Consider the following 14,067-nt stretch of genomic DNA (forward strand, 5'->3'; position numbering starts at 1 on the left):
TTCCTCGAAGCTTCCCCATACAGCTGTCTAGGACGTGTGTCCGGGTTGATACTTGAACGCCTCGCACCCGACCGTTCGGGTCGGGTGGTTCGTGGGTCGGCCAGGCCGTAACAGTGCTCCCAACGCGCCAGCAATGATCGTGAGGGTCTTGGTGGCGTGTTGTCCCTTCTTTCGTGCGTTGTCGCCAGGTCGGCCGCTCGTGGAGAGGACGTGCCTCTTGCGCGCGTGTCTGTTCGTTGCTGGGGATAACCGTTCGTCGTCTCGTTCCTCGCGCTGAGCATTAAATGATTTCAAAACCCCGCGCGCAAAGACTATTTTGCCCCTTGGCCTTTCGCGCTTCTTGAGTCTGGCAGTTTTAACCAGTTTTGCCTTTTGTTTTCATCTCATTTCTTTACTCCTTCCATCTCCATCTTCTTTTCTCTTAAGTTTCCCAGAGCATCATTTCTGCATCCCTGTGCATTCGCTCCTTTCCCTTTTCTTTCGAATCTTCGCAACTAATCTAGGTAAGCATTCATTTCCTCGCTCTCTGCTTCATGTCCATTTTACCTTCATCATTAGTTCTTCTGTATGCATGCTTCCTGTTTGATTTGTATGCCAGATGGCCTTAGTGTTAAGTAGGTGCGTTAGGGGGGTTACCATTCCAGGGTGTTAGCTTTTTAGGCTTTTACTTGGATTCTGCTTCGGCCATGATTAATTTTAGTTACTGAATAGGCTAAATATAGTTTCTGGAATTTTCCGAGCTCCCGACCTCGTAGACTAACCGAGTGGTACCCCACTGTAGGTATGCCTCGCATCGTCTCACGAGCTTCCACCTCCGCCGCGGGTTACGACCCGTACGCTTGGGTGACTTCCGACGTGAAAGACTCCCCGAACCAGATGGGCGAGGAGGAGCTTACCGAGTTCCGCCAAGCCGAGTACTTGTGCGGTGGGACTGACGAGGAGGCCAACTACGACGTTTTCATTCACGCCCCTGGCGAACGACTATACGAACTCAACTTCCACTCCCCCCGGGTTGCCGATTGGATTTGGTTCTATAAGTCCATGTTCACCCAAGTGGGGGTTCGTATTCCTTTTTCTGCCTTTCAAATGGCGCTCCTTAACTGGATCTCCGTGGCACCGTCGCAGCTGCATCCGAACAGTTGGGCTTCCATCCGCTGTTTCGAGATGGTGTGTGAATACCTAGAGTTGCCGGTGTCCGTAGACGTTTTCCTTTATTTCTTCAACCTCACGAATCCTTCCAAGGAAGGGAAGGCAAGGAAAGGGTTCATGTCCTTCCGATCTGCCCAGGGTCGGAGGATTTTTGGCTTGTTCGAGGACTCTTACCATGAGTATAAGGACAAGTATTTTAAGGTGCGCCCAGTCAAAGGCCGCCATCCCTTCTGGTTGTCGTTAGAAGGAGAACACCTCATCCCAATGTATTGGAGTTTCGGGGCGGGGTCCAACACCTTTGTTAAGGTGACTTACAAGGGGATGTCCGCTGTGGACAAAAAGGTTGCCGACGTGTTGTTGGCCGTTTTGGGGAGAAACCATGTGAATCTCCACCTTCTTATGGGTGACCAGGAGGTCGCCAGAAATTATATTTGTGAGCAGCTCTGACTTATGTTTCTTGCATTACTATTGCTTTGATTGGTTATGCCGATTTCACGACTAACTTGTTTATTTATTTGTTGCAGTGGGAATGTCTGCCGAGGTGACAGGCCTTGAGAGTTTGTACAAGACTTTTTTGGAGGAAAGCGATGAAGAAAAGGCTGACGGGAAGCCGGAGGCCCCACCTGAGAATAAGGAGGATCAGGCGGTGCCTTCACCCCGTGATGCCAAGATGTCGGACAAACATTCTAACAGGGGGCGCGTCTCTCCCATTCATGAGGAGGCGACCGGTACTGGGTATTCGACCTCCGCTCAACAAGTCGATGATGATAATGAATTGAAGGTCATTCGCCCTAAGAGGTAGAGGTCATTCTCCAGCCCTGAAGGAGCCCTCATCGTGATGGAGAGGAACTTTGACGCCGGGACCTTCATAGATTCCCAGTTGCTTCTCGGCACGGAGGAGCACTTCTGTGGCTCCGACCTTGCGGGACAGGCGAGGTGGATGTACCTTACCCTCCTCCGCGGTGCTGCTATAGCTCGGAAGGCCGAGTTCGAGTTGTCGGGGATGCAGTCGGTGCGTAGGAAGCTCGAATCTGCTGCTACAGCCAATAATCAATTCAAAACTTAAGTTGAAACGCTTCGGGAGCAGCTGTCCAAGGCAGAGGAGAAGCTTAAGGCTGCCGAGGAGAAGGCCGCGTCTGCCGAGGAAAAATTGAAGACCTCTGATGCTACCGTATCCCGTCTAACCGAGCGGGAGATGACTTTGGAAAGTCAGCTCAATGCCGCGCAAGGTCGGATGGTCGCTTTGGAGAAGGAACGTGATGTGGCCATCTCGTCGGCTAAGGCCGCTCAAGCTGAAGCCGAAGAGTGTAAGAAGAAGTATAAAGAGACCGTGAAGCAGGGAAAAGGCGCGATCCTAATGACTGAAGAGGCTCTTAAGGCCCAGGTGAAGATCGTGGCTCCTGACTTCGACACGTCGGCAATCGGGGTCTTTAAGACAATCAAGGATGGCAAGATTGTCGTTATGCCCAAGAAATGATCTCTTGTATCTTTGTATGGAGTTTGTGATTTTGTTGTAGAACTTGTGGAACTTACTTTTTGATATACTTTAATAGTCGCTTGGTGTTGGCTTGTGATTATCATCTTTCTCTGCTTGTCTGGTAGCATTTTCGTTCTATTTTGTTACCGTTTTGTTGGTATTGGCTTGTCGCTCATGTTTGTTTACCGTTGTGTTGGTAATTTGGCGAAGCCAAGTCGTGGCTTTGCTATTGCTGTAGCCGTTTGTTATGGCTTTAACTTAGTTGGCTCCCAGGGTGATCAGTCCCGGGGCACCGTATCGTGGTCCCGTTTAACATGTATTATAAGGAACTTGTTGTTGTGGGATGCGTAAATGGAGAAAAGTAAATGGGAGGGTAATTTTGACAAGTAAACATTAATCGATAGTTAAGCAAGTCTATTGCCATAATAAGTACTTAACAAAAGTAAATCACTGAGCTCGTCAGATCGCCTAGTCGGCGTGTTTGAGCTAGGAATAAAATCTTCTCAAGTTACTTGCATTCCAAGTTCTCGGGACTTCCTTGCCATCGAGCTTCTCCAATTTGTAGGCGCCCTTGCCAATCACCTCTTTGACTCTGTAGGGGCCTTCCCAGTTTGCCGCCAGTTTACCTTCCCCTTGGGTCGGCAGCCCGATATCGTTGCGCCGCAAGACGAGGTCATTTTGTTCAAATTCTCTTGAGCACTTTGGCGTTGTAGCGCAGGGCCATTCTTTGCTTTAGTGCTATTTCTGACAAATAGGCCATCTCCCTAGCCTCATCTGCTAGGTCCTTTTCCACAGCTTCCTCTACTCCCTTCAGAAGTAATCGTGGGCTCGGCTCTCCGATCTCTACGGGTACCATTGCGTCCACCCCGTACATCAGGCGGAAAGGGGTTTCTCCTGTGGACGACTGCTCGGTTGTTCGGTAAGACCAGAGGACCGAGGCGAGTTCGTCGGCCCATGCACCTTTTTTGTTATCCAGCCGCTTCTTGAGGCCCAGCAAGATGACCTTGTTTACGGCCTCGACCTGACTGTTCGTCTGGGAATGCTCTACAGAGGAGAATCTCTGCTTTATGCCCAGACCGAAGAGGAATTCTGCGAACTTCTTGTCAGTGAATTGTGTCCCGTTATCGGAGACAACAACTTCCGGGATGCCGAATCGAGTTATCACCTGCCTCCACATAAACTTTCGACAATTGGACGAGGATATGCTGGCCAGTGGTTCAGCCTCTATCCATTTGGTGTAGTAGTCGATAGCAACTATGAGGTATTTGACTTGCCCCGGGCCAACCGGGAAAGGTCCAAGTAGGTCGACTCCCCACTGTGCGAAAGGTCGGGAGGACGTCAATAGGCTTAGCTCGGTTGCCGGTGCTTTGTGGAAGTTGGCGTTCTCTTGGCACTTGACGCATTTTCTTACAAATTTTTTGGAGTCCATCATCAATGATGGCCAGTAATATCCAGCTCGGATGAGCTTTCTTGCTAGGGCTTTGCCCTCGATATGGTGACCACAGCATCCTTCGTGGACCTCTTTGAGTACGTAGTCCGTTTGGTCGGGATGCAGGTACTTTAATAAGGGTTGGCTGAGTCCCTTTTTAAATAGTTGACCTTGTATGATCGCATATTTGGCCGCCTCCCTTCTCAACGCTTTAGCTTCCTTCTTGTCGTCAGGGAGTTTGCCGTTTTCTAGGAAATCAGTGATGGGGTACATCCAGGAGGGGCCTATCTTTTTTAGGTGAAGGGCGACTGCTGGTTTTTTTTATCATGCCTTGAATGAGGGACCGGTTGCTGACTCCCAGTTTTGTGCTTGCTAGCTTGGATAGGAGGTCTGCCCGTGTGTTCCTTTCCCTCGGAACGTGCTGGACCGCGACCTCCTCAAATTGTTTGCTCAACTCTTTGACCTTCTCCAAGTACTTCTGCAATAGCGAGTCTCTGGCTGGTAGCTTCCATTTACTTGCGAGGTAACGACCTGTGAGTCACTGCACACTTCCAGCCTCGTAGCCCCGACTTCCCAAGCTAGGATCAAGCCGTCCAAGAGGGCCTCGTACTCCACTTGGTTGTTCAATACGGGAAACTCAAACTTGATTGATTGTTCGTATATGACCCCGGCAGGACTTTCCAAGATGATCCCGGCACCTCCGAACGTTTGGTTGGAGGCCCCGTCCACATGGAGCCTCCACCGTATGCCCGCTTCCTCGGTTGGGTCCCCCGTTACCTCAACCAAGAAGTCTGCCATTGCTTGCGCCTTAATCGCATGTCGGAGCTCATATCGCAAGTCATACTGAGATAGATCGATGGCCCAAGTCATCATTCTTCCCGCTAAGTCGGGTTTTTGGAGCACCTGGCGAATTCCCTGGTCCGTTCTCACGACCACTTGGTGACCCTGGAAGTATTGCCGTAGCCTGCGGGAAGAGGTCAGCAGCGCCAGTGCTAGCTTCTCTAATTTGTTGTATCCAAGTTTCGCTCCTTGCAGTGCTCTACTCACAAAGTAAATTGGTTGTTGAACCTTCCCTTCTTCTCGTACCAAAACCGCCGCCAACGCTTCCTCCGTTATGGCTAGGTATAGGTAGAGCGGTTCTCCGATCTTGGGCTTCCCGAGCACGGGCGGTTTTGCGAGGATCTCTTTGAAATGTTTAAACGCTTCCTCACACGCCGGGGTCCATTCAAACACTATCCCTTTTTTCATAAGGTTGAAAAATGGCAGCGCCCTGGCAGCCAACGCTCCAAGGAAACGGGATAAGGCAGTAAGTCTACCCGACAGCCTCTGAACATCCTTGACACAGCCCGGAATCTTCATTTGGAGTATTGCATGGTACTTTTCTAGGTTGGCCTCGACCACCCTTTGGGTTATCATGAACCCTAGGAACTTTCCTGCTTCCATGGCAAAGGCGCATTTGAGTGGGTTGAGCCTCATGCCGTGTTGTCGGAGGAAGGCGAACACATTTCCCAGGTCGCCTATGAGGTCCTCAGGTCGAGTGGTCTTTGCGAGGATATCATCTACATACACCTCCACCGTTTTGCCTATGAGGTTACTAAATATCTTGTTCATTAGCCTTTGGTACGTTGCCACAGCGTTCTTCAGGCCGAACGGCATTACCTTGTAGCAATATATCCCTCCCGGCGTTATGAACGTTGTTTTCTCTTCGTCAGGCCGGTGCATCGGTATCTGATTATAGCCAGAATAAGCGTCCATAAAGCTCAGGTACCGATATCCTGCCGCTGCGTCGACGAGTGCGTCAATGTTGGGCAGGGGGTAGCAGTCCTTGGGGCATGCTTTGTTGAGATCGGAGTAATCCACACACATCTTCCATTTTCCATTGTGCTTTTTCACTAGAACTACATTCGACAGCCATGTCGAGTAGTCGAGTTGTCGAGTTCTCGAATAAATCCCGCTTTGAGGAGGCTGGACGTTTGCCTGGCCACCTTCTCTGCTCTTTCTTGTGACATTTTCCTTCTCCTCTGAGCCACCGGTCTGGCTTCCGCCTTGACGGCCAAGTGATGTGACATGAGTTGGGGGTCTATTCCCGGCATGTCGGCTGGCGTCCAAGCAAATAGGTCGCCGTTAGCCCTGATCATTTCCATTAGAGGTTCCTTCAGGTCGTGTGGGAGGTTTCTGTTCACAAAGGTGAATTTCTCCTCCGTGTCACCGACTCTGAACCTCTCCAGGTTCCCTTCCGGTTCAGGTCTCGGTTTGTCGTCAACTCTAGCGTCCAAGTCGGCGAGGAACACTCCCGATGCCTCTTTAGATTTCTTCCTTAAGGAGAGGCTGGCATTGTCGCAAGCGACTGCCGTTTCCAAGTCTCCTTTTATGGATCCCACAGATCCGTCATCAGCGATGAACTTCATTACCAACATCTTTGTGCTGATTACTGCCCTGAGGTCGTTGATAGTCTTTCTCCCTAGGATGACGCTGTAGGCCGTGGAGTCTCGCAGAACCACAAATTCTGCCATTACCGACCTCCGTCCTTGGCCTTGTCCTACTGATACAGGTAGGGAGATTATTCCGTCTGGCTTGATGAAGTGGTCGCCCAAGCCTACGACACTGTGCTGGTGCGTCTTTAAATCGGCATCCCGTAGGCTCAAGGCGTCGAACACGTTGCGAAACATGATGTTCGAGTCAGCCCCGGTGTCCACAAGGATCCACTTGATGAGGCCGGTTCCCATCTGGCCGTGATGACCATGGGAGGGTTTTCCGCGGCCTCATCGAACCATTGGTCCTCCGGGCCAAATGAGATGGGTGGGGATCTCTTGGAGCTTCGCATAGAAGATGAGGAAACCACCAGGACCTTGGCGTCTTTCTTGTGTGCCGACCTCGACCTTGGAGGAGCGTCTCTTGCTGTTACCACGTTCACTATGGTAAGGTCGTGCTCGTTGTCCTCCGGCTCGTGACGTCACTTCACCGCGTGGGTCTTGTCATCTCCCTCGCGGTCGCGATCTCGCCTCCTCGGCTTCCTGATGAGATGGGATAATTTGGCCAGTTTTTCGTCCCGGATCGCTTGTTCTAGCGCGTCCTTCAGGTCGAACCAATCATGTGTCTTGTGTCCATAGCCCTTGTGATAATCACAATAGAGGCTCTTGTTTCCCCCGGTTCGGTCCTTCAGAGGTCGGGGCTTCGACAAAATTCCCTTCTTGGCTATCTACTGATAAACTTCTGTGATGGGGATGGTGAGGGGGTGTAATTGGTGAATTTTCCGACTCGAGAAAACGGCCTGGGTGTCTTGCTCGGACCGCCATCTCTAGCGTGTTCCTTCTGCCTTTCCCCGCTACCGAGCTGCTGGGTTTGATTGTAGGAGGGCTACCGTTTGTTGGCAGCCACGACTTGGCTGACTTCCTCATCGTTAATGTATTCCCTAGCTACACTTTGGATCACCTGCATTGTCCACACCGGCTTCGTGGTGAGGTACTTTTTGAAGTCCTCGTTTAGAAGTCCTTTCGTCAAGCACAGGCTAGCAACCGAATCGGTCAGACCGTCGATCTCCAAGCACTCGTCGTTGAACCGGTCTAGATATTTTCTGGTCGGCTCGCCGAACCTCTGAATCACTTCGAGTAAATTGATCGGGTGTTTTACTTTTGCAATTCTGGTCGTGAATTGAGCTAGAAAAGTGTGGCCGATGTCCAAAAATTTGGCCACCGAGCCCTGCGGGAGGCTATTAAAACACCGTATTGCCGGTCCCGCCAGAGTGACCGGAAAAGCGCGGAACCTTACCTCGTCTCTCACTCCCTCCAGGTTTATCCTGGCCTCGAAGGCCGTAAGGTGCTCCTGCGGGTCTTGGGTTCCGTCGTACCTCATGTCCATTGGCTTGTCAAAGTGCTTTGACAGCCGGACTTCGAGGATGGAACTATGAAACGGGGTTGCGCCCATTATCACTGGTCTCCGCGTTCTCCTTGGTCTTCCCTCACCGTCTTCCCGGTCTTGTCCTGAGGCGCGTCTCCTTTCCCGCCTTGTGTAAATGACGGGGTCGCGGCGTCTTCTTGGGCGTCCTTCTTCTCGGGTGCTCTCGGGCTCAGATCGTGGGCTGGGTATTCGGTGGGAGTGGCTTCTCGGAGGAGAACGGGAGTAGCTTGATTCGGGAGTTTGTTGACGATGTTCCTGATCTACCAGCTGGCGCTACAGGTTCTGCATCCTGTGACGCAGTTCCTGCATTATTCTGGCGCTGTTGTTGCCTGTTCCCCCAAAGGAGCGTCTTTCTCGAGATCGTGTAGTCGGCTCGGTGCGATTTCGTGGAGGGGACCTCGTGCGCTCCCGGGAGGAAGCCACGGAGGCTTCCCCTCTGTGCTCGGCCTCGCGGCCTTGCCCTCCAGGGCCCAGTACAACGTCCATTCAGGCATCCCCACAGATGGCGCCAATGTATGGTTGGTCGGGTACCGGACGGTTCGGGTTGGTACTTCGGTTGATGAGAGGGGGAATTGCCTGGTTCCGGGTTGCTGGATTGGAGGAGGGGTAACCGACTTCCCGAGCTCTTCGTGTGGAGAGGGGGGTGTCACCTGCAAAGACACTCCGACGCTCTAGTCAGTCAAGTGTGCAGGCGAAAAATGAGAGAATGGTATGTGACGTACCTTGGGGGAGGGGTGGGACCCTCCACATATATACCATGTCAGAGGCGGGTCCCACAAGAACAGAACCCACCTTCCTCGAAGCTTCCCCATACAGTTGTAGTAGAGAGCTATCTAGGACGCGTGTTCGGGTCGATACTTGAACGCCTCGCACCCGACCGTTCGGGTCGGGTGGTTCGTGAGTCGGGTCGGCCCATATGATGTTTGAGTCAGGCCGTAACAATTATAAAATATATAATATATTAATTAAAAATTAATAATTAAAATTACTAAAATATTAGTGTTTTAGAAACATTTAAAAAAAATTTTCTATTAAATATACCTAAAAAACATGCAAGAAAATTATATTTCACTAGACCACTTGTAGAATTTAGCTATACATTTGTTAAAGTGTTAAATATAGAAAGTTTGTGTTAGAAAGACTAAGTATTTAAAATTCTTAAAATATCTAATGTGTGTAAAAAATTTATTAAAAATTTTTAGCAAAATAGTCTTAACAAATGGCCAAGAAAATCCTAACTTATAGTATTTTATATTACTTTCAAAATCCAAATTATTAGTAATAATATTTAGGGCGTGTTTAGATGTGATTTCCTCTTCAAGTAAAGCAAATCATTTGTATAATGGTTTAGTAATTTTTGAAAGGGTTATACTACGTGTACACTAAAATCAGCCACTCACCGATATAAAATACATGTTGGAATATAAATACATATTAAAAATTAGCAAGAGGCCCACGCATACGCGTGGGTGGGTGATTGAGTTTATGAAATTAATAACAAAAATATAAAAAGAACATATAGAAATTGGATTATGATAAGTTTGTTATATACATTTATTGAGCTTAGAAATATGATCACAATAATGTAACTAATAATTCTAAATTGTTGTAAAATAACTAAATAAATAAGGAAGATGTAAATATAAAATAAAATATGTAAATAGAAGACTCTAGCATTAATATAATTAGCTCGGTAATAATTTATATATATATACATTAATATTATATGTTGTAATATGTATATATATGTAAAGATAGAAAGAAGTATTAAAAGTAAAGAGAGAGAGAATTGCATTTGTTTTATTACTGTAAAGAGAGAGAGAGAGAAATGGAAATATTTGTAATTGTGTGCTTGTCTTTCTCTCAGAGGCAAAGGCCTCTATTTATACATATATTGGGAGCTTAATTTCAACATACATTTAATGTCATTCCTTCTTTGAAAATGTGAGTTTTACATGGGAATGGGCATCCACGTTGCTCGTTCTTATCACAATACTCCCCCTTGGATGCCCATTTAGGATTATTGCCTCATTAAAGCCTTACTAGAGGAAAACCCTGTGGGAAAAATCTTAGTGAAGGAAAAAGAATACAATATCCTTTGTGATGGGGACTGCTTCATTAAAAACCTTGTCAAGAAAAACCCAATGGGAAAAAACCTGACCAAGGAAAAAAGAGTACAGTCTCCCCCTCTTGCCGACATCATTTAATGTCTCGAAATTGGCGCATCCCAATCTCATGTATCAATATTTCAAAGGACGATTTTGGGAGTGACTTTGTAAATAAATCTGCCAGATTGTCACTTGATCGAATCTGTTGGACGTCAATAATCCCCTGATTTTGAAGATCATGAGTGAAAAAGAATTTGGGAGAAATATGCTTTGTTCTATCGCCTTTGATGTATCCGCCTTTAAGTTGAGCAATGCATGCTGTATTATCTTCAAACAGGACAGTTGGAGCTATCTTATGATCAATCAGTCCACATGATGACAGAATATATTGAATCAGACTCCTCAGCCAAAAACACTCGCGACTAGCTTCATGAATCGCCAGTATTTCAACATGATTCGAGGAGGTTGCTGCTATCGTCTGTTTCGTGGACCTCCATGATATAGCTGTACCACCATATGTGAACAGATATCCTGTTTGAGACCTCCCTTTGTATGGATCAGACAAGTATCCAGCATCCGCATAGCCAACTAGTTGTGACTTGGATCCATAGGGATAAAACAATCCCATATCAACCGTCCCATGAAGATATCAAAAAATTTGTTTGATTCCACTCCAATGTCTTCTGGTTGGAGAAGAACTATATCTTGCTAGTAAATTCACCACGAATGATATGTCAGGTCGCGTATTATTAGCAAGATACATTAGTGCTCCAATGGCACTAAGATATGGTACTTCAGGACCAAGGATATCTTCATTTTCTTCTTTAGGACGGAATTGATCCTTTTTCACATCCAAAGATCTTACGATCATTGGGGTACTTAATGGATGTGACTTATCCATATAAAATCTCTTCAAGATCTTTTCTACGTATGTTGTTTGATGAATAAAGATCCCATTTTTTATATGCTCGATCTGCAGGCTGAGACAAAATTTAGTTCTTCCAAGATCTTTCATCTCAAACTCTTCTTTTGGAGTTTTTATAATTGTTGGAATCTCTTCAGGAGTCCCAATAATATTTAAATCATCAACGTACACAGCAATTATAATGAACCCAGATGTAGTTTTCTTTATGAAAATACATGGGCAGATATCATCATTCTTGAATCCGTTTTTGGCCAGATACTTAGTAAGACGATTATACCACATTCGTCCAGATTGCTTTAGACCATATAAAGATCTTTGCAATTTGACTGAGTATAACTCTTGCGAATATTCATTGGATGGTTTAGATATCTTTAGTCCTTTAGGGACTTTCATATAGATATCCCGATCTAATGAGCCGTATAAATAGGCTGTTACCACATCCATTAAATGCATATGCAGTTTATGATATGCAGATAAACTGACCAAATAACGCAATGTTATCGCATCCACTACAGGGAAATACGTTTCTTCATAATCTATACCAGGCCTTTGTGAGAAACATTGTGCCACAAGTCGGGCTTTATAGCGCACAACTTCATTTTTCTCATTTCGTTTTCTCACAAATACCCATTTGTATCCAATAGGTTTTACATCTGCAGGTGTACGGACTACAGGTCCAAAGACTTCACGTTTTGCAAGTGAGTCTAACTCAGCCTTCATGGCTTCTTTCCATTTTGGCCAATCATTCCTTAGTCGACATTCTTCGACTGATCTTGGCTCAAGATCCTTACTTTCATGCATGATATTTAATGCCACGTTATATGCAAATATTTCATTGACAATTGTCTTATTTCGGTCCCATTTCTCTCCTGTAAAGACATAATTTATCGAGATCTCATCATTTTCACAATTTTCAGGTACCTGAACGTCTTCTGGCGTTAAAACTATATTAGAATTTTGGACAACTGCAGGTGTCTCTACAATGTCTTTTTCAACAGGAATAGTATTTACCTCTTTTCTCTTTCGAGGATTTTTATCTTTGGAACCGACAGGCCTGCCACGCTTCTGGCTTGTATTTGCTTCAGTGGCTATTTGTCCTACTAGGACATCAATTCGAATTGGAACATTTTCCGCCCTACCACGCTTCTGGAGTGAATTTGCTTCAGCGGCTACTTGTCCTACTGGGACATCAATTCGAATTGGGGTATTTTCCGCTGGTATATAAGATTTGGTAATCCTCTTTGTATCGGAAAATGCATCAGGCAATTCATTTGCTATTCTTTGCAAATGTATAATCTTTTGAACTTCTAGTTCACATTGTCCTGATCGAGGATCTAAATGCATCAACGATGATGCATTCCAATTAAGTTCCTTTTCAGGAAGCTTATTCTCTCCCCCTAATGTTGGAAATTTTGATTCATCAAAATGACAATCCGCAAACCGGGCTTTAAACACATCTCCCGTTTGTATCTCAAGATACCTCACTATAGAGTGAGAATCATATCCAACATATATCCCCAATTTTCTTTGGGGTCCCATTTTGGTGCGATTAGGTGGTGCAATGGAAACATATATCGTACACCCAAATATTCTTAAATGGGAAATATTTGGCTGCTGGCCAAAAGCTAATTGCATATGAGAGAACTGATGATAACTCGTTGGCCTCAAAAGAATAAGTGCTGCGGCATGTAAAACTGCATGCCTCCAAACCGAGGTTGGGAGATTTGTTCTCATAAGCAAGGGTTTAGCAATTAATTGGAGGCACTTAATAAGTGATTCTGCTAACCCATTTTGTGTGTGAACATAAGCTACTGGATATTCAACACTTATTCCATTAGCCATACAATAAGCATCAAAAGCTTGGGAAGTAAATTCACCAGCATTATCAAGGCGAATTTCTTTGATTGGATTTTCTGGAAATTGTGCTTTTAATCGAATAATTTGAGCCAGTAATCTCGCAAACGCCAGGTTGCGAGAAGATAATAAGCACACATGTGACCATCTCGAAGATGCGTCTATCAGGACCATAAAATATCTAAAAGATCCACATGGTGGATGAATAGGTCCACATATATCACCTTGAATCCTTTCTAAGAATTCAGGAGACTCAAATCCAATCTTTACTGGTGATGACTTTAAAATTAACTTCCCTTGAGAACATGCAGCACAACAAAATTCACTAGATTTAAGAATCTTCTGGTTCTTTAGTGAATGTCCATGAGAGTTTTTAATAATTCTCCTCATCATGGTTGTTCCCGGATGACCTAATCTATCATGCCAAGTTATGAATTCATTTGGACTAGTAAACTTCTGGTTTACAATGGCATGTGATTCAATTGCACTAATCTTGGTATAATACAATTCAGATGAAAGTGAGGGTAACTTTTCTAGTATAACCTTTTTATTTAAATCATGAGTTGTGATACATAAATACTCATGATTTTCCTCATTCATAGTCTCAATATGATATCCATTTCGGCGAATATCTTTAAAACTCAACAAGTTTCTTCGAGACTTGGTAGATAATAGTGCATTATTTATTATAAATTTTGTTCCTCCAGGAAACAAAATTATAGCTCTTTCGGAGCCTTCTATCACATTGCCCGAGCCAATAATAGTATTAACATATTCATCTTTTGGCACAAGATGGGTAAAATATATATTACTTTTAAGAATAGTGTGTGAACTCGCACTATCCGCAAGGCAAATATCTTCAGAATATGTCCTTGCCATTTCTCTTCAAAGAAAAAAACAAATGATAATAAAATGAGTAGAAGTACATGTACAGTAAAATTATTCACATGAATACTTAACAAACACATACATATATCAAACTATTCCATCATTGATCAAATAGCCAATATTTTCTTCAGGATCCTCAAAGAAATTAGATACATCATAATGAATGGTGGAATTTTCATAATTTGAAACAAAATTTGTTTCCTTTCCTTTGTCATCCTTTTTCAAGGATACTTGATAAAGATCAACTAGGTGCCTTGGGGTACGACAGGTACGTGACCAATGGCCCTTTCCACCACAACGGAAGCATTTATCCTCAATTGATTTACTTTGCCCATTGTTT

General features: G+C 45.4%; 2 protein-coding genes and 1 pseudogene across 2 annotated transcripts; 1 reads left to right on the forward strand and 2 right to left on the reverse strand.

Moving 5' to 3' along the window:
• Window positions 1-1,987: 1,987 nt before the first annotated feature.
• LOC148572516 (uncharacterized) lies at window positions 1,988-2,626 on the forward strand (annotated as a pseudogene).
• A 3,327-nt stretch (window positions 2,627-5,953) lies between these two features.
• Window positions 5,954-6,781, reverse strand: LOC148572517 (uncharacterized). Its single transcript, XM_088507562.1, has one exon. It carries the CDS (start codon window positions 6,779-6,781, stop codon window positions 5,954-5,956), a length of 828 nt encoding a protein of 275 aa, XP_088363688.1.
• A 631-nt stretch (window positions 6,782-7,412) lies between these two features.
• Window positions 7,413-7,979, reverse strand: LOC148572518 (uncharacterized). The gene has a single exon (XM_088507563.1). It carries the CDS (start codon window positions 7,977-7,979, stop codon window positions 7,413-7,415), a length of 567 nt encoding a protein of 188 aa, XP_088363689.1.
• Between the last annotated feature and the right edge of the window lie 6,088 nt (window positions 7,980-14,067).

The sequence above is a fragment of the Arachis ipaensis genome, chromosome B3 (assembly GCF_059453495.1).
Source record: "Arachis ipaensis isolate K30076 ecotype BB chromosome B3, ASM5945349v1, whole genome shotgun sequence".
NCBI lineage: Eukaryota > Viridiplantae > Streptophyta > Magnoliopsida > Fabales > Fabaceae > Arachis > Arachis ipaensis.